Genomic DNA, 20930 nt, shown 5'->3' on the forward strand with positions numbered 1-20930 from the left:
ACTTAACCATTAAGCAAATCTTGACTTTAATCATTAATTTAGATTATAGCAGATAAGTACTATTTTTAAGAGCCTATTTTTCCTTAATATGGGCATTTAACTTCTATTAATAGGCACTGTGGGTACCTGACTAGAGATCAAACTGAATTCTTAATTTATATCATGTAAGGAAGTTGCTTTCAAACCAGTGATTGACCTCCATAATTCTTTATTAGCAACTTGACTCATCATCACTGAGGTGATTAAATACTGGTTCTAAGATGACAGGTTATTCAGTATGCAGCAAGCTGTTCACCAGAGGACAAACTTAGAATACTACTGTAGTTTGCAATAACATTTTAAAGATATTTCCCAAGAAAACTGGATTTTCTGAAACATGATCAGATGCAATTAAGCAGAGTTCATGACATTAATATAATATGCACATGCTAGCAAATCTGATTCAAAGCATCCATTTACGGAATTACTGCTACACTATCCTCATTTAAAAGTGCCCGAGTGACATTCTTAAATGAAAATGGAGTCTGACTAGATGAGACTGTCGACAACATTTATTTTCTGGGTCCAATATGAAAATACTTCAAATGACCAAAAATCACATTGAGCTAGATTCCATTTTCCTTTGCAGTTCAAGAGCACAATCAGTCTAACCTGGGCTAGATTTAACAAAAATGAAATGTTCTCTGCATTAAAATTACATGAAAGAACCCATCATGAAGTATAGTTTTTATCACTTTTGAATGCCAAGATGATATATAATAAGGCCAGAAATTTAAATTGTTTTTCAAAGAGCTACCTTTTATGGCCTTCCAAATTAAAAACAACAACAACAACAACAAACTTTTAACCATACAATTTAAATAGCAGCCTCCTTCATGAGGGAGATAAAAATAAACTTATGGTAGATGCTACAATTCCAAAAAACATTTCAATTACTTCACATTTTCATCTTACTCTTACTCCAATCCTCTAATATATGGCACCACCACAAGATGGATTTGTTTTGAATGAGCTGAAACAGTTTTACAGACCTGTCTGCACTTGCCCAATAAAAGACCAACTTTATAGTCAATCTAGCAAATTAGGTGGTGGAGGAACAGTTCCTGGTTATGAAAGAGCATTATCATTACTGGTGTTCTTGATAATTTGCTGAGCACTGAGAAAAGTACTTAAAGTTGTACACTGAAAAGATTCAAGAGATAACTCTAAATGCTCAATCTCTCATAAGCTATATGCCCAAACTTTAATAGGGTATGTTTAGAACATATGCTACATTTAAAAATTCCTCTAAAAGAGGAATGAATGCTTATTAAAAACAGAGAAAACCAACATCTTCCAAACTATTTTGTTATAATTGAACCTCTTGCTAGGTTTATGATGAAAGCTTATACCTTAGCACAAGAATGGACAAACCCCAGCAGCAAGCAAGCCACCAAAAAAAAAGTCAACTCTAGGCAACTTTGCTTCTGTGGATACAAAGGGGATGTGTCGCTGGTGTTCCCTGAGGTAAGCTACACTTAGGAAGAATGAAAGCTAATTTTATAGCAAGCTCTTCCTTCCCTAGACAGAGAGAGGACCACATCACTGCAAACAGAATTTTTTTCTTAAATGAACTAGAAAATTTAAAAGTTTGGTCCACAACTGAAAATGGGAATGGGCAAGTCTTGAGAGCAGGACTAATACAAATTCTCAAAGAAAATCCAAACAATCAGCAGAAAAAGACAAGGATCTTTTCATATTGTAAACAAATCTGAAATCCGTGATGTGAGGAATGAAGTAAAAGCAGTCTCCAGTTTGAAATGTAAATGCTGTGTACATCAAAACCAAGACATTCTTAGTTTTCTCTTCCCCCTCACAAATTACACAGACACCCACAAATGATGTTCTACCATGCCCAGTTTCATAGAACAGAAAAGTTAAGGGTTGGAAGTCTAAATCTGCTCTTGAAAAATATCACCCCCTCTGAGCTCACACCTCTGATTTCTGAAGGTAGACTTTTGAAGGGGGCCACCCGGATAAATACATCCATGTCTTCCAAATACTAACCAAAGCTGGTCTGTCCTATCTTCTCGGGTTGATTTAAGGACATACCACCAAAGCACAGGATGCTCTGTTTTCAAAGACAATTGATCATCTGCTTTCAATTACTGATTTGGACACACAGGCTTTTAAAAGAAGCAGCAAAAAGACAAACTGATCCAATTAGTCATCAGCAGCAATTCAGCACACTCACGTATTTACATTTACAGTGATTTATAATAGTTGATTATTTCTGTTTCAGTAGATAATCCCAAAAGCAGCTCTCTTCCCTAAGGATTTTAATAGTCTTGCTAATAATATAACAGAAACACAGCCTGTGATCCCTCAGACTACCCAGCGTACTTTCTGGGGTTCTATGTGTTCCATCGCAAAACTAAATCCAAGCGACCAAAGCTCATTTTCAAAAGTTCTAATTGTCTGCATTTTGCACGTTTCCAAAGCAAAAGACTCTTGAGACTGCTGGTTATCACTCATTTGAGGACTCTTTTCTGGAATTCCTTAAAGCCACTACCATTCCTCCTGGAGAGAACCAAACATGATAAAAACAGGCCTCCAGTGAGAATGAGAGGGTGAACAAAGGTGGCAGGGCTCACATTCACCATGGCTCCAATTTAACCCAAGTCTGGCCCTGTAATCAAAGCAGCATCAATCGCTTCAGACCCAAGCACAGAATTTCCCAACAAAGAAACCAACAGAGCGCCTGACCAACAGCTTCCCTCGGTCCCTGAAACAGATTTCCTCCCAACAGGCCTCATATGCCCGGACCTCAGGAGAGAGCCACGGGTCCCTCCTGCCCACGGTCCCAGGTCCCACAAGGTGCTCGCTTCCTGCCCTTACTCCGCAGTGCGCCCCTGCCGTGCAGCTGCCCGAGGCTCAGGTCCCAAGGCACCAGAATTGGCAGCAAGCCCACGGTCCGCCTTGGGACGCTCCCCTTAAATAGGCAAAGCTCACAGGGCCACGGGGATGCAGGGCTTGGGGACCAGCGCCACAGGCTCGGGGGCGGGGGAGAAGGGGGTCCTTCCCTTGAAACCAAACATCATCTGAGGCTTCCCACCTCCCACGCGGCTACGGGCAGGGCGGCTTCTGCATGGAGGGCAGGGCTCCTTGGGTCTACACTAGTGGGCAGTGTTTGGGGTCTCATGCCGGATCGAGCTGTGCGTGTGCTTCACATGGGTGTGGGTCCGCCTGAGGGCCCCACCGTGTGTCACTGACTTGGGGGGGAGGGGCGAGGGCAGATGGTCCACGAGGGTTTGTTTGCTTATGCGAATACTGGTTGCTGGCGGGCCGAGGGCGCGGCCTGACCTGCAAGCGGTTAGACCTAGACCCTGCTGACTGTAACCGAGGGGCACACAGGCTGCTAATGACTTCCGGGGGCCCGGCCCCCTCGGAGCATCTCCGGGCGTCGTGTTGCACATAAGTCGAGACCCAGGACTGGATGGGGAGGGGGTGAAAGAGGGGGGACTGAAGGGCTGGGGGTACAGTTAGGCTTCGAGAGCCAGGCCAGGCTCGAGCAGTGGGTGTCACCGCATCCCGCGCCCGGGCCCGGGCCAACCCCGCGGGGACTGCACCCAATTTTCCCGCCCTCTAGCCCGGCTGGCGGTTGGTGGCAGTTGGAGGCGGTTGGGACTGGCCCCATCAGGTTGGAACCGGTCTAGGCCCGGCCAGAAAAAAGGGGGGAGGGGAAAGAAGGAGAAGAGGAGGGTTGGGTAGAGGCCGCCTCGCGCTCTCCCTGCGCGCGTGACTCACGCTAGCCGCTGACGTCAAGCGTGCGCGCGCGGCGGGGGGGCTCTACGTACGTGTAGTGCTGCGGTTTCTCGGGCTGCGCCTGCAGCACCTGGGCGGTGGCGGCCGGGGGCGCCGAGGAAGCCGCGGAGCCGCCAGGCCCGGGGCCCTTCGACATGGTCCTGTCTTCCTCCCTCTTCGCCGCTCCCCTTTTATTATTCAGTCTGCGCGGTCCGCGCCGAGGACCTAGTGCGCCTGCGTCGCGCCATGAGAACGTGAAGCACCCCCGTGAAGCCGGACAGACTGCTGGGAGTTGTGGTCGGTTACGCCTGCCTAATCCTTGCGTGGATGGGGATTTCCAAGGAAGGAAAGGACCACAACTCCCAGGCATTCTGTGCGGCGACTGCCCCGGATGTTTAGGTGCCCAGGGTGGCTTCTGGGGATTGTAGTCCTGACCAGTCTCGATTTCTTGCTTGTACATCTGAAGCTCTGGAGGGAACGTTTCCTTTGGAACCAGAGACCCCAGAAGCTGGAGGAGAGGCCAGGAGCGGGATCATACCTGAGGACACTTGTGAATTAGACTTGTAATAGGTTCCCTATATCCCTGAGCACTCTACGTGAGATGGAGTGAACAGGGCGCCAATGCTCACTTCATTGAAAAGATGAATCACTGTGGTATTTAATATTTCACATTATTAAGTAATTTTTTTCTTTCTATCCTGGACCATTGTCCTGAAAATTTTAGTCATCTGGAAAGGCCCATCTTGGTCACCCCAACCACAAAGAGAACTGGGAAGAAGAGTTCTCTTCTTGATTGAGGTGGTCTCCGAATAGCTGCTTCATTCCAGCTTATTCCCCCCCCTTAATTTTTTAAATGATGCTCTTTAAAAAACAACAAACAAAAAACAGCTTTGTTGATTTCCACAAATTCTCTCATAGAGCCTTCTCTGTTGTTACAAATAATCGATGATATCTGAAAATGTCTATGCCTTTTTCTCGGGTTCATCATCTCTCCACTGAAAAGCAGGAGGCGGGTTTCACCATCAGTCTTCTGAAGTCAGGATTTCTCCTTTCAGGTGGCTCCAGTAGAGCCAGAAATGTATTCTTCCTCTAGGGAGGCGCAGCAGTGAATACCAAGTTATAGTGGCAAGAAACGGGCGCTAAAGTTGGGTTAGAGCCTTAGGCTTCTGGTCTACATATCCTACTTACTGTGCTAAACCATCAGCTTCCTTTTCAGGCGCCCAATGTCTGTGAAAGGGAGAGGAATACCGTCTTGCTGACTATTAAAGTATATTTACTGTGGGCAGCTAGGTGGCTCACTGGAACTCAGGAAGACCTGAGTTCAAATTCGACCTCAGACACTTGACTTGTGTGACCTTGGGCAAGTCACTTAACCCTCATTGTCCCGAAAAAAACACCAAACACAACACACACACACACACACAAAACAAAAACAAAAAAACACACACAAACATTTTTTAAAATAAAGAGAATTTGGAACTGAAATTTAAAAAAATTAATAAAGTATATTTACTATAGAGAACACTTGAAGTTCTTAATTTCCTTATGGTTCATACCCAGATTAAACTCATTTATGATCTTAATAAAGTATTACTGACAGTTTTTTATGACATTTAACTTAATTTCCATCTTGAAGGTTTTACATATCTAATCACTGAAAGTCTTATTTTTGTTGTGTGTTTATTAGATGTGTTACATTTCTCTTTTTTTACATTAAATATATAATGATTGTCATTAAGAGTACAAACATTCTTAACTTTAAGGAAACACAAAATTGGTGTCTTAAATGATGCATGCATCTTCTTCAGAACCCAATGTAAACCCACAGGAGTTTCTACTTATTACTGAGGAACCAAAAACAGATCAGAACCCAACCAGTTGCCTACACAGTTGAAAAATTTTAGTACCTTGTATGAAGTCCATAATTAACTTTATCTACTAACTAGAGCATATGAGGATGGAATGTTCAAAAAGAACAAGACTTAGCATGATGCTTCTCCGTTATTTTTAAATTCACAGTGTTTGTTAGTTCCCTTACCTATAAAAAATGAGAGATTGCACTAGGTGATCTTAAAGAACCCTTCCAGATATAAATTTGGTTTAACTATATAGTGACCTAAAGTTGGCAGAAGAAATAATTTGAGACCACTCCATTCAACTTGAAATATCTTAATTGCATACAATAAACTTCCAAAGCAGTGTTCCAAAGCTTTTTATTTAGTTAGTTAGTTTTTTTTGCAAGGCAATGAGGGTTAAGTGACTTGCCCAGGGTCACACAGCTAGTAAGTGTCAAGTGTCTGAGGCCGGATTTGAACTCAGGTACTCCTGAATCCAAGGCCAGTGCTTTACCACTGCACCATCTAGCCACCCCCCAAAGCTATTTAGATAGATCTATTGGTGCTGAGGTTTTCCAGACCATCTCCCATTTGAAAAAAAAAATCATTTTTCCTATGAACTTAGTAAACATTAAACAAACTTGAATATCTCAGTGTTCAAAGAACAGAAAAAGAGGATTATGTACGAAATTGTGAAATTCCATGATATAATTTTTCTTAAAGTGTGTATTAAAAACATAGTTGGGGGGCAGCTAGGTAGCACAGCTGATAAAGCACTGGCCCTGGATTCAGGAGGACCTCAGTTCAAATCCAGCCTCAGACACTTGACACTTACTAGCTGTGTGACCCTGGGCAAGTCACTTAACCCCCATTGCCCCGCAAAAAACAAAATAAAACAAAAAAACATACTTGGTTAAATATATTTGGTTTTTTAAAGTGCATATTAAATTTAACACTATAATAACAAAACTGTCCAGTTTGTGTTCCATTCTTAATTTCCTTATGCGCTCCTCTATGTATTTTGTTAATTTTATCAACCCTCTTTTCCCTTTTTTGCATCTTTCTTTCTATCCACCAATTCTCCATCAGTCTCCTATCCTCTCCTCTCCTCCAAATAGAAGCTCTCCCTTGTAACAAGATAATGTGGTCAAACAAAACAAATTCACACGTTGACCATGTCTGAAAAGGTGTCTCATTCTGATCCTTTCTACCCAGAGGTAGGAAGCTTATTTGTTCATCAATTACCTTCCTCATTTCCTATGTTACGTTAACACCTGTTTTTCTCCTTTTAAGAATATTTGTTTAAAGAAACACTGAATTATTGCTAAATAATCTGCCTCAAATCATTGCTTATATATGTGATACCTTGTGATAATTATTTTTAAATTGGTCTCATGATTCATCAATTCCTTCCTAGTATCTAGCAAAACTGGAAGAAAAAAACCGGCCAGAGCATTCCTACCATTAAAGGTATGAGAATAATGTCATGATTAGATCGTCTAGAAAAAGCTTTGGACACAAGGAGACCTTTAATTCAAGAGGCCCAGTCCAACTCCAGCTTCTTATCCTCACACAAAGGGATTGCCAAGGTATTTCTCCAATTACATCCCAAAGTGTTTTAACTGTTGAGGCGAAAAAATCACAAACAACTGACCAGATCAACCTTGTCTTATATGGACACTAAAACTAAGCAAATATGCTTTTCCTCCTCTATGGGCCTGATTGTGAATGAAGGAGAAATGTCAACATGTCATTTGTTTCTAAACTGAAGCTTTGCTCATGGCAACATTAATTTTTATTATGTTATGGGAGGCAGTGAGGTATAGTAGATAGAGAACTGGCTTTGAAGCTAGGAATACCTGAATCCAAGTTCTAAGTCTGTCACATACTGGCATTGTGACCCTTGCCAAATCACTTCATCTCTAAGTATTCTGGGCAGATTCTTTAAGACCATGTAAGTTGAAGAAGAGGTTTTGACCAGAGATGGCCGAGGAGTGTTCCTCATTTTGTAGTTCTCCTCACTAATGAAATCCCAGGTTTGGTCCCTATCTAGGTATATTGTTTAAAGGTCTTTGGTAATGAAACATTTATTGTGTGATAAGTATGTAAATAAGCAGAGAAGAATGGACTTTAAAAAAGGAGAGAGGAGCTTAGGAGATATTGATAATGGCAGCAATACATCATATAATTATGGGATGTTTTGTGTGTCAAAGCCTAAAGTAATTCTGTGAATGTACTATAATTCTCCTTTAATATCAGTTCACATTTGATTTTACTTATTATCCCATTTATTATGTATTTTTGAAGGTAATTGGGGTTAAATGACTTGCCCAGGATCACACAGCTAGTAAGTGTCTGGGGCTGGATTTTACTTCAGGGTTTGTGCTCTATCCACTGCATCACCTAGCTGCCCCTATCCCATTTATTTACATATTTTTATTGGGCAGCAGTGGGAAACCCTGAACATTAGAACATTCAGTGGTTCTGTGTTTCAGTTTCCTTTCCTGGCTTCCCAGATGACTTTAGAAGAATAACTATTAATCACATTTTGGCATTTTGTACCATAAGCCTTACTCTTTTTAAAAATAGTATTTTATTTTATTTTTTTCCAAACACATGTAAAGATAGTTTTCAACATTCATTTTTGTAAGATTTTGAGTTCCAAATTTTTCCTCTCACTTGCTCCCTCTCCCCTCCTGAAGCAAGCAATCTGATAGAGGTGATACATTACAGTTATGTTAAACATTTCCACATTAGTCATGTTGTGAGAGAAGAATCAGAACAAAAGGAAAAAAAACACAAGAAGAAACAAACAAAAAACAACAAAAATGAAAATAGCATGCTTCAATCTGCATTCAGACTTCATAGTTCTTTTTCTGGATATGGAGAGCATTTTTCATCATGAGTCTTTTGGCATTGTTTTGGATCATTGTATTGCTGAGAGGAGCTAAGTCTATCACAGTTGATTGTCACATAATGTTTTTACTATGTACAATGTTCTCTTGGTTCTGCTTATTTCACTCAGTATCAGTTCATGTAAGTCCAGGTTTTTCTGTAATCTGCCTGCTCATCGATTCTTACAGCACAATAGTATTTCATTACACTCATACCACAACTTGTTCAGCCATTCCCAAATTGATGGGCATCCCCTCAATTTCCAATTCTTTCCTGCTACAAAAAGAGGAGCTATAAACATTTTTGTACATGTGGGTCCTTTCCCCTTCTTTATGAACTTTTTGGGATATAGACCTTGTAGTGGTTTTGCTGGGTCAAAGGATATATACAGTATATACCATGCCTTTTGGGCATGGTTCCAAATTGCTCTCCAGAATGGTTGTAATTAGTTTACATTTCCACTAACAAACAGTACATTAGTATTCCAATTTTCCTACATCTTCTCCAACATTTATCATTTTCCATTTTTTTTTCATATTAGCCAATTGGATATGTGTGAGGTGGTACCTCAGAGTATTAATTTGTATTTCTCTAATCAGTAGTGATTGAGAACATTTCTTCATATGGCTGTAGATAGCTTTAATTTCTTCATCTGAAAACTGACTATTCATATCCTTTGACCATTTCTCAATTGGTAAATGACTTGTATTCTTAAAAATTTGATTCAGTTCTCTCTATATTTTAGAAATTAGGCTTTTATCAGAAACTCTGACTGTAAAAATTGCCTCCCAGCTTTCTGCTTTCCTTCAAATCTTGGTTGCATTGGTTTTGTTTGTGCAAAACCTTTTTAATTTAATGTAATCAAAATAATCCATTTTGCATTTCATAATGTTCTCTATCTCATCTTTGGCCATAAATTCTTCCCCTCTCCATAGATCTGACACGTAAACTATTCCTTCCTTTTTTTATTTCGACATTCATTTTCATAAGATTTAGAGTTCCAAATTTTTTCTCCCTCCCTCCCTTTCCTCCCCCCTCCACAAGATCGCAATCAGGTTATATATGTACAATCCACAAGTGTTCTTTTTATCAGTTCTTTCTATAGGGGTGCATAGTAAGCTTCCTCATTAGTTCCTTGGGATTGTCTTGGATCATTGCACTGCTGAGAGTAGTTAAGTCATTCACAACTGCTCATTGAACAATATTGCTGTCACTACGCACAATGTCCTCCCAGCTCTGCTCACTTCACTATACATTGATGTTCATTAGTCTTTCCAGGTTTTGGGGGGATCATCCTGTTTGTCATTTCCTGTAGCACAAGACCATTTTACTACAATCATATAGCACAGCTTTTTCCATCATTCCTCAATTGATGGACATTCCCTTGATTCTCAATTCTTAGCCTCCACCAAGAGTTATTCCTTCCTTTTTTTAATTTTGCCTGTCTTATCACACTTTATGTCTATATCATGTACCCATTTTGACTGTACTTTGATATATGGTATAAGATGTTGGTCTATGCCTAGTTTCTGCTATATTATTTTCCACTTTTCCCAGTCATAAGCTTTATTCTTTTTATTTTATTTTTTTCTGTTCATCCTTTATTTTTTAAAGTAATATACATTTTTAATTACAGTTTTGAGTTCCAATTTTTATCCCTCCTTCCCTCCCTTCCCTCCACCCTCCTTGAGGCAGTAAGCTATCAGATAAGGGTTATACATGTACGATTATGTAAAACATTACCATATTAGTAATTTTATACAAGAAAACTTGAATAGAAGGAAAAAATGAAAGAAAGTTAAAAATAACATGCTTCAGTCTGTGTTCCATCAATATCAGTTCTTTCTTTGGAGGTGGATAGTATATCTTAATAGTCCTTTGGGATTGTCTTGGATCATTGTATTGTTGAGAATGGTTGTCATTCACAGTTCTTCATCAAACAATATTGCTGTCTCTGTGCACAATGTTCTCTTACTTCACTATACATCAGTTGATACAAGTCTTTCCAAGCCTTTCTGAAATCATCCTGCTTGTCATTTCTTATAGCACAATAATATTCTATCACCATCATATACCACAGACCACAGCTTGTTTAACCATTCCCCCAATTGATGGGCATTCCTTTGATTTCCAGTTCTTAGCCACCACAAAAAGAGCTGCTATAAATATTTTTGTACAAATAGGTCTTTTTCTCTTTTGGGGGATATCTTTGGGATATAAACCTAGCAGTGGTATTTCTGGATCAAAGGGTATGTACATTTCTATAGCCCTTTGGGCATAGTTCCAGAATGGTTGGATCTTTTCAGAACTCTACCAACACTGGATTAGCATCCCAGCTTTCCCACATCCTCTCTAACATCCAATATTTTCTGTTTTTGTTATATTTGCCACTTTGATAGGTGTGGGGTGATACCTCAGAGTTAATTTCATAAGCCTTTTTCTTAAGGAGGATTGAAGATCACAATTCCTCCAAGATGTTTATTTAGGCAAAGGGAAGTACCAGTAACTAACTTTTTTCCTTTTGTCAATCAATAAGCATTTAAGAACATACTGTATAATGTGCTAAGAATTATGGTAGGCATTGGAGATACAAAGATTAAAAAGAAAATACTTTCATGAAAGATCTTACATTCTACTGTGGAAAACAGCATGTAACTAGAACAGATCTACTGACCCAGAGGATTAGAGTATCCTCTTTTACTAAAGGATATGGATAAAGTTCAGTCCTAGGGGGAGTCTGAAGAACACTAAAGGAGAAGAGTCAAGCTTTTTCTTATTTGTCTCAGGTACTGTCTAGGGCTTAATTGGGCTCATCATCCTGCTAACAGTCATCCTTTCTTCTATGAAGAGTAGTTACTACAGTTAGCATTTCTCCTAACTCATTCCCTCCCAGATTCCTGAAGTAGCCATCAGTCTATAAAAATCCATCTTTTAAGGTCATAGTCACCTGTGTTCAAGGAAAGATACAAAGCAGAAGAAACTGTGGAGACTGTGAAAGCTGGTCTTCAACTTGCCAAAAACACATGCTCTTGGTGCCACATAGATACTAGGGGGAGGAAGTGAAGAAATCTTCTCCACCCCCAACATGAAAAGCCCAGAGGAGTCTCAAACCACACATTCAGAAAAGCATGAGGGGTAGCTAGGTGGCACAGTGGATAGAGCACCAGCCCTGGAGTCAGGAGTACCTGAGTTTAAATCCGGCCTCAGACACTTAACACTTACTAGCTGTGTGACCCACTTAACCCCAATTGCCTCACTTTAAAAAAAAAAGAAAGAAAGAAAGAAAAGAATGAGAGAAGTTGTCTCCTTTTGAAGTCTACTGAGTGGGTGTCCCTTGCAGGCTGCCTCTGGAGGTCAACCAGAAACATTCTCTCAATTAGAAGGCTAAAGCATATTGTCCCTCTCCCCAAGAAAAATGGCCAGAAGGCAGCCTCAATCCTCAATGGGAAGTCCCCTAGCCAGAATACATGTTCATGGAAGTGTCTGTGTACTGGAGAAGCAGCAGAAGGGGTTGATGGGTAATCCAGAGTTAGGGTGTGACAAGGCATGAATGTCAAGAGAAGGTAGCAGCATAAAGTTTAACTGCTTAACTACAGCGTAAGATTGGGAAAGGAGGAAAGTGAATCCAGAGCCAGTGTGATAGCTTGGAAGAACACTGAGGTTCGGGTTTGAACAGGTTTAGGAGGAGTGAGACATTGGAAAAGATAACAACACGAAGTGATGATTACATAGAGAGATTTCAGAATTCTTGAAAATGAATGAACACTTGTGGGTGATGATGAGAACAAGGATGTCACCATTCCTGTGTCTTACTCAAGTGGAGTCTTAAAGGTGTAAAGGGGACTAAAAGAAATTAATGAACTGGATGTTTGAGAATAAAGGTCATGTTAATATCCTGTAGTATTGCTGTCAGAATTGGCTAGGTGGGGGCTGCTAGGTGGCGCAGTGGATAGAGCACTGGCCCTGGATTCAGGAAGACCTCAGTTCAAATGTGGCCTCAGACACTTGACACTTACTAGCTGTGTGACCTTGGGCAAGTCACTTAACCCCAATTGCCTCACCCTCCCCCGCCCCAAAAAAAGAATTGGCTAGGAGAGGGAGGCTGAACTACCTGAACTCCTTGAGAAAGAAGAGACAATAACCTATTCTCAAGGATCTGGATAGGGTAACATCTATATAGAGCTCACTCATCAAAATAGGAATGGTTGCTAAGAGACTACAGCAAAGAGACAGTATTAAGTGTTATTGGGGAGGGTAAAGAAAGTATTAAGGAGTTTTCTTACAACCTGATTACAAGGTAGAAGTTCTTCAGTCAACCTGATGGGCATAACCATGAATGTGTTTGACACCAAGGAACTTCTAGTGATTAGCTAAAAGCATCAGCCACTGATGCTTGGGACTATATTAAAAAGTAAGCTGACACAAAGAGATCAAAGAAAGAGGGAAAAGGTCTTAGATATACAAAAAGTAGCAGCTCAGGAGCAGTTAGGTGGTGCAGTGGATAAAGCACCGGCCTTGGATTCAGGAGGACCTGAGTTTAAATTTGACCTCAGACACTTAACACTTACTACCTGTGTGATCCTGGACAAGTCACTTAACTCTCTTTGCCCTGCCCCCCCCCCAAATAGCAGCTCTTTTTGTAGTGGGAAAAAGAACTGGAAACTAATGGGGTACCCATCAATTGGAGAATAGCTAAACAAATTATGGTATATGAATGTAATAGGAACACTATTATGCTATAAGAAGCAATGAAGAGAATGGTTTAAGGGAAACCTAAGTACAAACTGGTGTTGACTGAAAGTGAGCAGAACAGGAACAATTTATACTCTGATAACATTATAAAAATAAACAATTATGAAAAACTTAAGAACTTCGATCAACCCAATTATCAGCTATGATTCCTTGGTACCAATGATGAAGAATACCACCAAGCCCATGACAGAGAAGTGATAGACCAACTATATAGAATGAGACACATTTTTTTTTTTTTTTTTTAGTGAGGCAATTGGGGTTAAGTGACTTGCCCAGGGTCACACAGCTAGTAAGTGTTAAGTGTCTGAGGCCGGATTTGAACTCAGGTCCTCCTGACTCCAGGGCCGGTGCTCTATCCACTGCGCCATCTAGCTGCCCCGAGACACATTTTTTAACATGACTGATATATGGTTTTACTTTTCTTGGACTTGGGGGGGGGTGGCAAGGAAGTCACCTCCACTCTGATAATGAGCCAAGTCAAGAGGAGTAAGGGGGTGGAAGGGTTCCTGTGTATTCTATCTAGGGCAGTCATTCTGCAGGAACCCCCAAATTGCAGGTGCTTGTTGGTAGCCCAGAGAGGTACCACAGAAGAATAGGGCATGAGAGGCAGTGTGGCATAGAAAAAAAATGCTGTAGTAGGGAGTCGGGAAGACCTGGGTTCAAATCCCATTTCTCATGCCTTCTAACTATGTGACCATGGACAAGTCATTTAACTTCTTTAAATCTCAGTTTCCTTGTCTATAAAATGAGGGGGATGGGTATGATGACCTCTGAGATTCCTTCTACCTCTAAATGAATGATTTTATGATTAGTATTTCTCCTGGACTAATGTTCCATGGTCATGAAGTACAGTGTCTGTGTACAGAAAAAGGCCAGGAATGTGGTATTTTCTTCTTCTTCTTCTTCTTTTTTAAGGTGGAAGGGAGGAGCCAAGTTTCAGTACATGTCAGAAGATGAAAGGAATATGAGAGGAAGAGGTCTAAGGTAAGTGTATGAAATATGACATATGAAAGGGGCAGGAAGTGTTGGATTGAAACATAAGAGCAGTAGGGCTGAGGTGAATTAGGGATGAGAAAATGGGAAGTGGTGACAGGGGAAAGGAGTAGTTTTCACTTAGTACCCAGAGATTTAGCAACTACATGGTCCAGTGGATAGAGGACTAGGCCTGGAGTCAGACTCATCTTCCTGAGTTCAAAACCAGCCTCAGATACTTATTAGCTGTGTGACCTTGGGGAAGTCACTTAACTGTTTGCCTTAGTTTCCTCCTCTGTAAAATGAGCTGGAGAAGGAAACGCCAAACCACTCCATTATCTCTGCCAAGAAAACCCCAAATGGGGTCACTAAGTTAGACATGACTGAACAACAACAACAAAAGAGATTTAGTGTCACTGGGATTAGGAGAGGAAGAAATTGCTAGCCATAGGTTGGGGATATGATATCATTTGACTAGGGCTCCTGCCCCCAAGAGTGAATTGTAAAGGTTTTGTTATTTCTCAAGTATTAGGAAAATTTTAAGTACAGTACTAGGGAAAAAGAGAGATTGAGACTATCATTGGTGGCCATGCCAGTGGATTAGAGCCTTATTGTTTGAATCTTGCCAGGCTGGGTGTAAATCCATTAGTCATTCAACAAACATTTATTGAGTGCTTACTATGTGCTAAATACTGTACTAAGTATGAAAAGCAAAAACCATCCCTACCATCAAGGCATGGAGTGACCCCAGTTCAAAGACAAAGAGACAGGAGATGGAATGTTTGGTTAAAGGAACATGCCACTATGGCATACTGGAGGTATGGGGGTTGGGGGAGTAAAGTATAAGAAACAAAGGTAGGAAGGGGCCTGGTTGTAAATAGCTTTTTTTTTATTATTATAATTTAATTTTAACTTTCAGTTCCACATTCTCTCCCTCTTTCTACTCCTCCTATTGAGAAAACAAGAAATATGATACATATATATAATCCAAAACATACTTCTGCATTAGCTGTATTCTGAAAACAAAAAGCAAGAAAAATAAAGGAAAAAATATGCTTCAATCTGCACTCTGAGTCCATCTCTACCTGGAGTAAGATCGACTTTTATATCAAAACTCAGTTTTGGAGTTGTGATTGAGCATTTGTATTGATCAGTTACTAAATCTTGTGAATAGTTTTAAATAACGAACAGAGGGCTTTATATTTGATCTTGGAAATAATAGGGAGCCACTGGAGTTTATTGGGAAAGGAAGCAATATGGTCAGAATCTGCATTTATTTGGAGGATGGATTGAAGTGGGGAGAAACGAGGCAAGGAGGCCAATTAGAAGTTTCAGGGGCAGCTAAGTTGTAGTAAGGAAGAACTGAGTTCAAATATGGCCTCAGACACTACCTGCATGACTCTGGGCATGTCACTTAACCCCTGTTTGCCTCAGTTCCTCATCTGTAAAATGGGTACATACTGGAAAAGGAATGGCAAACCACTCCAGTATCTTTGCCAAGAGAGTTTGGAGTAGAGTTGGACACAACTGAACAACAATAGTGGTCTAGGCAAAAGGTGATGGGGGAGGGGGAGAGTTGTACTAGGGTGGTAACTAGGTGAGTGGAAAGGAGGCCAATATGAGAGATGTTATGAAGACAGAAATGTCTAGATTTGGCAACAGATTAGCTAGCCTGCATGACAGGGAGAACGATGGTATCTCTGATTGTAATTGGGAAGTCTTGACAGATTTGGGGCAAAAGATAATAAGCTCTGTTTCAGATATATGGAATTTGAAATGTCCAAAAGGCAGGACTAGAGCTCAGGAGAGAGGCTAGGACTGGATATACAGACCTGGGAATCATTCAACAAACATTTATTAAGTGCTGGGAATCATCTGCATAGAGACGTTCCAATCGTTACAGACGATAATTGAACTCACAGGAGTTTGAAAAGAGAACTTGGTGCTTGAGGCACCACTTCTTAACATGAGTGGTTTGGTGCCTCTGGTTCATGTCCTGGGAGGGAATCTTGAAGTCCCCCATCTCTGAAGGTCAGGCTACTAGAAATGAGAGACAAACTTAGACAACTTCGGCTGGGTGAGGTTTGTTGCCAGGTCTCTTCAGAGGTAGTCATCGTCAGGGTGTAGCATTAAACAAACACCAGAGTACACATTGAGCTTGGCTATCTCATTAACTTCACATGTACACTCAGCTACTACATTATGATTTCTTCATCTCTGAACGTCCTCAACTATTACATAATTGAGGAAATATATTAGCTCATAAAGTCTTGTTTAATCTTTTTACTAAAATCATGGCTCGAGGTATTTTGAGAGACATTGGTCTAAACCCACGATATACAAAGTAACACATTTACAAGTGTCATCAATTGCCACTGTTTCTTTTTTGTACCCCTCTTCCCACATTATGCTTTGTTAATAAAAGACTGTGTATAGAATATCCAGTAACATGATTTGTCCTGCTCTGTAACTATGATTTTCCACCAGATGAAATCAAGCTTTTAAATGTATGAAATATTGTGACCTGCCACATTTACAAATTTAATTTTACATTGGACCATATTTGTGTGTCGATATTTCAAAGTAGCAGTTGCTTTTAGTCTCTTCTACAGATGCACTGCGAACACTGCAGTACATCACCTCAAGGTAAATACGCTTAAGGCTCTCACCGAGAAGACTCTTTCAGTTGCCTGAGCCTGACAAATACAATTCATTTGCATTGACTTTCTATTGTAGAGCTTTGCAACAAAGGGAAGGATCCAAACATAGCTCTATTTCGTCCAATCAGAGTGGCCAACTAAGGGGAAATCCTGATTCGTCCTTTCTTCTTCCCAAGTATCCAATCACCACGCTACTTTAACAGCCAATCAATGGCCTGTGTTTTCACCAATCAGGAAGCAGGGCTGGAGCACGGCCTTTGTGTCGGGGGATGTCAGCGCGTCGGCGAACGCGCTGGCCAATGGAAGGAGTCGTTGATGTATGCAAATAAGATGCCTATGACGCAGCGACGCAGCGTGAGGCGTGAGTATAAAAAACGCGGTGTCGAGGGGAGGTGTCGAGCGCAGAGCGGTTTGGTCGTTGATCGGAGCGGGAGTGTTCCCGGACTTTAGTTACTCGGAGCGAGGCGGAGTCAACGGCATCGCAGAGCGGGCTGAAGCGGCGGTATCCCCAGCGAATCCAGCGGAGGAAACATCGACTGTTCGTCCGGTGGGTGTACGCTTCTTACTGGGTTTAAACATCGATCGAGGCCTTTTTGCCCCTCTGGCTGCCGCAGTTACCGCCAGTGGCCGGCGCCGGGCAGATTGTTTCGGCGGTTGTCGTGGAGCAGCGCGGAATAGGCAGCTTAAACCTCCCGGCTTTTTCCGCCTCAGCGTCGCGCTTCAGTTTATTCTCCCGGCCGGTGTTTCAGAAGCCCCCAGCATCGAGTTGTCGCGGGCAGCCGGGCCTCCGCCTGTCGAGGAGGGGAAGTGACTCCTCCCCGCCCTCCAGGGGAGGCCGCCTCTGCTGGCAGCCTGAGTCATGGGAGGAGGGGGGTGGGGGGAGGAGGCGACGCGCCCGCCCGGCCATCTGCTGCCATACGGCAGAGATGTCGGGAGATCATCTAGGCGGGCGGCAAGGGGACGCGGCGGGCCCCTTCCAGGGTAGGGAGGGAAAAAGAGAGGTTAGCTCGTCTCGAGATCTTAGTCGAGACTTTGTTTCTCTTTAGGTAAGACAAGATGGCCCGTACAAAGCAGACTGCTCGTAAGTCCACTGGTGGGAAAGCTCCCCGCAAACAGCTGGCTACAAAGGCTGCCAGGAAAAGCGCCCCCTCTACTGGCGGGGTCAAGAAGCCTCACCGTTACCGGTACGGGTGGTTTTTGTTTCTGTTTTGTTTTCTTTGAAATTTCAGGCGCTATTCCAGAATTGGGGGGGGGGGCAGTGAGGGGAGTAACTGGGTGGTTATGACTTTATTTCCGATTTCATCGACCATAGCGGAGAGTTGCTAGAGTTGTTGGAATGAATTTGAATTTGGGATTGTTTTTGGCTTTTTCCCCCACCCAGGCCTGGTACTGTGGCCCTACGTGAGATTCGCCGTTACCAGAAGTCAACAGAGCTTTTGATCAGGAAACTTCCTTTCCAGCGGTTGGTGAGGGAGATCGCTCAGGACTTCAAAACAGACTTGAGGTTCCAGAGTGCAGCTATTGGTGCCCTTCAGGTAAAAATCAAACAATTTTTCATATGGGGGGGGTAGGAAGGTTTGACACTTGATTTGAAAGGAGTCTAATAGTGTGATTTTTATTTTTTTTTTAACAGGAGGCTAGTGAAGCATATTTGGTGGGTCTCTTTGAAGATACTAACCTGTGTGCCATCCATGCCAAGAGAGTCACTATCATGCCCAAAGATATCCAGTTGGCTCGCAGGATACGGGGAGAAAGAGCTTAAGTGAAGGCAGTTTTATGGTGTTTTGTAGTAAATTCTGTAAAATACTTTGGTTTTAATTTGTGACCTTTTTTGTAAGAAATTGTTTATAATATGTTGCATTTGTACTTACGTCATTCCATCTTTCACTCAGGATGAATGCGAAAAGTGACTGTTCACAGACCTCAGTGATGTGAGTGAGCATTGTTGCTCAGGAGTGACAAGTTGCTAATATGCAGAAGGGATGGGTGATATTTCTTGCTTCTCATGATGCATGTTTCTGTATGTTAATGACTTGTTGGGTAGCTAAAATCGTAAGGTACTAGAATTGATATAAATGTGTACAGGGTCCTTTTGCAATAAAACTGGTTATGACTTGATCCAAGTGTTTAACAATTGGGGCTGTTAAGTCTGACCATACATCACTGTGATAGAATGTGGGCTTTTCAGAGGGTGATAATATACAAGTCTTAACCACAGTGTAACTTACAGTTTCCTAAAAAAAAAAAGAAAAAAAAAACCATAAACCTGGCAGCTATAGAATACACTATGTGCATTTATAATAGCTATTTTATATATTGTAGTGTCAACGTTTTTAAATTAAATGTTTTACATTCACCTGTGGGGAGTCTTGTCATTGAGATGTAATTAAAAGTCCAGTTGGCTTTCTCCTAGCTAAACTTCACTTGTTCTACATCAGAGTAGTACTGTTCTACTCAGCATTGTACCTTGCATAAGTCCTCATTCTACCACATGTTAAGCAACCTTCTAGCTGATAGTGCAAATAATAACCTAGGATTTTATTTATAAGGGCTCTTTTAAACTACAAACTTTTCCACCAGCATCCTCTCCCTGATACTTGCAAATTATCTAGAGCAGTTCTTAATAGTGATATATGGTTGGTCTTATAGGTTTGGTTTTTCCCTTTTAACCAAAGGGAAGCTGAATCGTTTAAGTTACTAGATTGGATACAAGGGATAGAGGAGATAGAAATTATCTGCCGGGTGAAGTATGTATTATAACCCTTAGAGTAACTTGCCTGGGGATGGGGGAGGGCAATACATTTTCAAACTTTTTCATGAAAATATTGCGATGGTTGTGGGGTTAGGGTCCATCTGGTATGACCATCCAGAAAAAAATCACTTAGGAACTTCAAAGTGGTTTTAAACTTTATCCTTCTATTGAAGTTTTTAGGTCAATTATGTATGTTGACTAAAATAATTTACAAATAAACTTGTTTATCCCAACTCGTGTCAAAAACCTAAATTTGATGTTGTATGAAAACTTTAATTCCAGCCCAGTAGGGTTGATAGAGAGCAGACCGAGTCTCCTCCCTCCTGGGTTAAGTAACACCTGACAGGGAGGAGAGACCCTGGGCAAGTCATTTGGCTGAGTATTCCAATTTTCAAGACAAAATTATTATAGTTGCTCATCCACATTTAGTAAAAGAGAATTTCCTTAGCAGAATTCCCTGTATTGATCAAACTATATTTTGCAAATCTGTTTGATTTGGTTTAGTCTTTAATTTTTAGTGTACTACATAGATCAAGTTAAATGGGTTGCATTAAAAGGGTCTGTGGAGGTAAATTGAGAACTCTTGTATTTATAGATAGACAAATCTGGAAATGTTTAGTAATTAATATTGCATGAAAGAAATTGGTGGTTAAGAGGTGTCTTACTAAATTGATCTGTTCCATTGCCATAGCTGAACATTAATTTTCTGTTTATGCTCAATGTTTTTCCTGTATTATACTAGAGGCTAGCTACCAATAGAAGGATTAAAGATTTTTGAGCCTATTTAGAAGTTAACACAGTTGATTTTAAACTAATACTTTGATTTCTTGGTCAATTTAGACATTACTACTTGGGAGATAAGGCAAATTCATCAAATTCTAGAATGGGGGGGGGAATGACAGTCAATAAGTAAAATAAGTTTTTGGTTTTTTAGTCTATTCCCTGGCATCGTTTATGGTTTGAAGAATTTTGGGGTCTCTTCACAAAAGTTTGAAATCCAGGACAAAATTGTAGTCCAGGGACAATGGAATGGCTTTTTGACATGAAAGACTAGCTGCTGGGCACCAGTCTTAAAGTTGAAATGACAGCTAGGGATGTTCTATCTTAATCAGACCTCAACTAATTTTGAAGCCAGTCCTATTAAAAACGCAATTTTGTCAAGGTTTCCAACCTACTCCCCCCCCCCAAAAGGTAAATTCATTTCACCCTTAAATTTTCCATCTGCACTGGGTTGTCATAGGGTGTTTATGGTCATGAAGTCAAATTCAAGTTTTATTTTTA

At 41.1% G+C, this 20930-nt stretch overlaps 2 protein-coding genes across 2 annotated transcripts in view; one reads left to right on the top strand and one right to left on the bottom strand.

The window, feature by feature from the left end:
- UNK (unk zinc finger) overlaps positions 1-3971 on the bottom strand; it is a 42114-nt gene extending 38143 nt beyond the window's left edge. Inside the window, 1 exon segment of the mRNA XM_043963802.1 lies at positions 3837-3971. Within this exon segment, the coding sequence (XP_043819737.1) occupies positions 3837-3940 (104 nt within the window). The 5' untranslated portion in view covers positions 3941-3971.
- Positions 3972-17285: 13314 nt separating this feature from the next.
- On the top strand, positions 17286-19175 carry LOC122753038 (histone H3.3A). Its single transcript, XM_044000113.1, has 4 exons — positions 17286-17444; positions 17944-18081; positions 18279-18432; positions 18531-19175. The coding sequence occupies exons 2-4, from the start codon at positions 17954-17956 to the stop codon at positions 18657-18659; spliced, it is 411 nt and encodes a 136-aa protein (XP_043856048.1). The 5' UTR covers positions 17286-17444; positions 17944-17953; the 3' UTR covers positions 18660-19175.
- The last annotated feature ends 1755 nt before the right edge of the window (positions 19176-20930 follow it).

The sequence above is a fragment of the Dromiciops gliroides genome, chromosome 4 (genome assembly GCF_019393635.1).
Source record: "Dromiciops gliroides isolate mDroGli1 chromosome 4, mDroGli1.pri, whole genome shotgun sequence".
Taxonomy (NCBI): domain Eukaryota; kingdom Metazoa; phylum Chordata; class Mammalia; order Microbiotheria; family Microbiotheriidae; genus Dromiciops; species Dromiciops gliroides.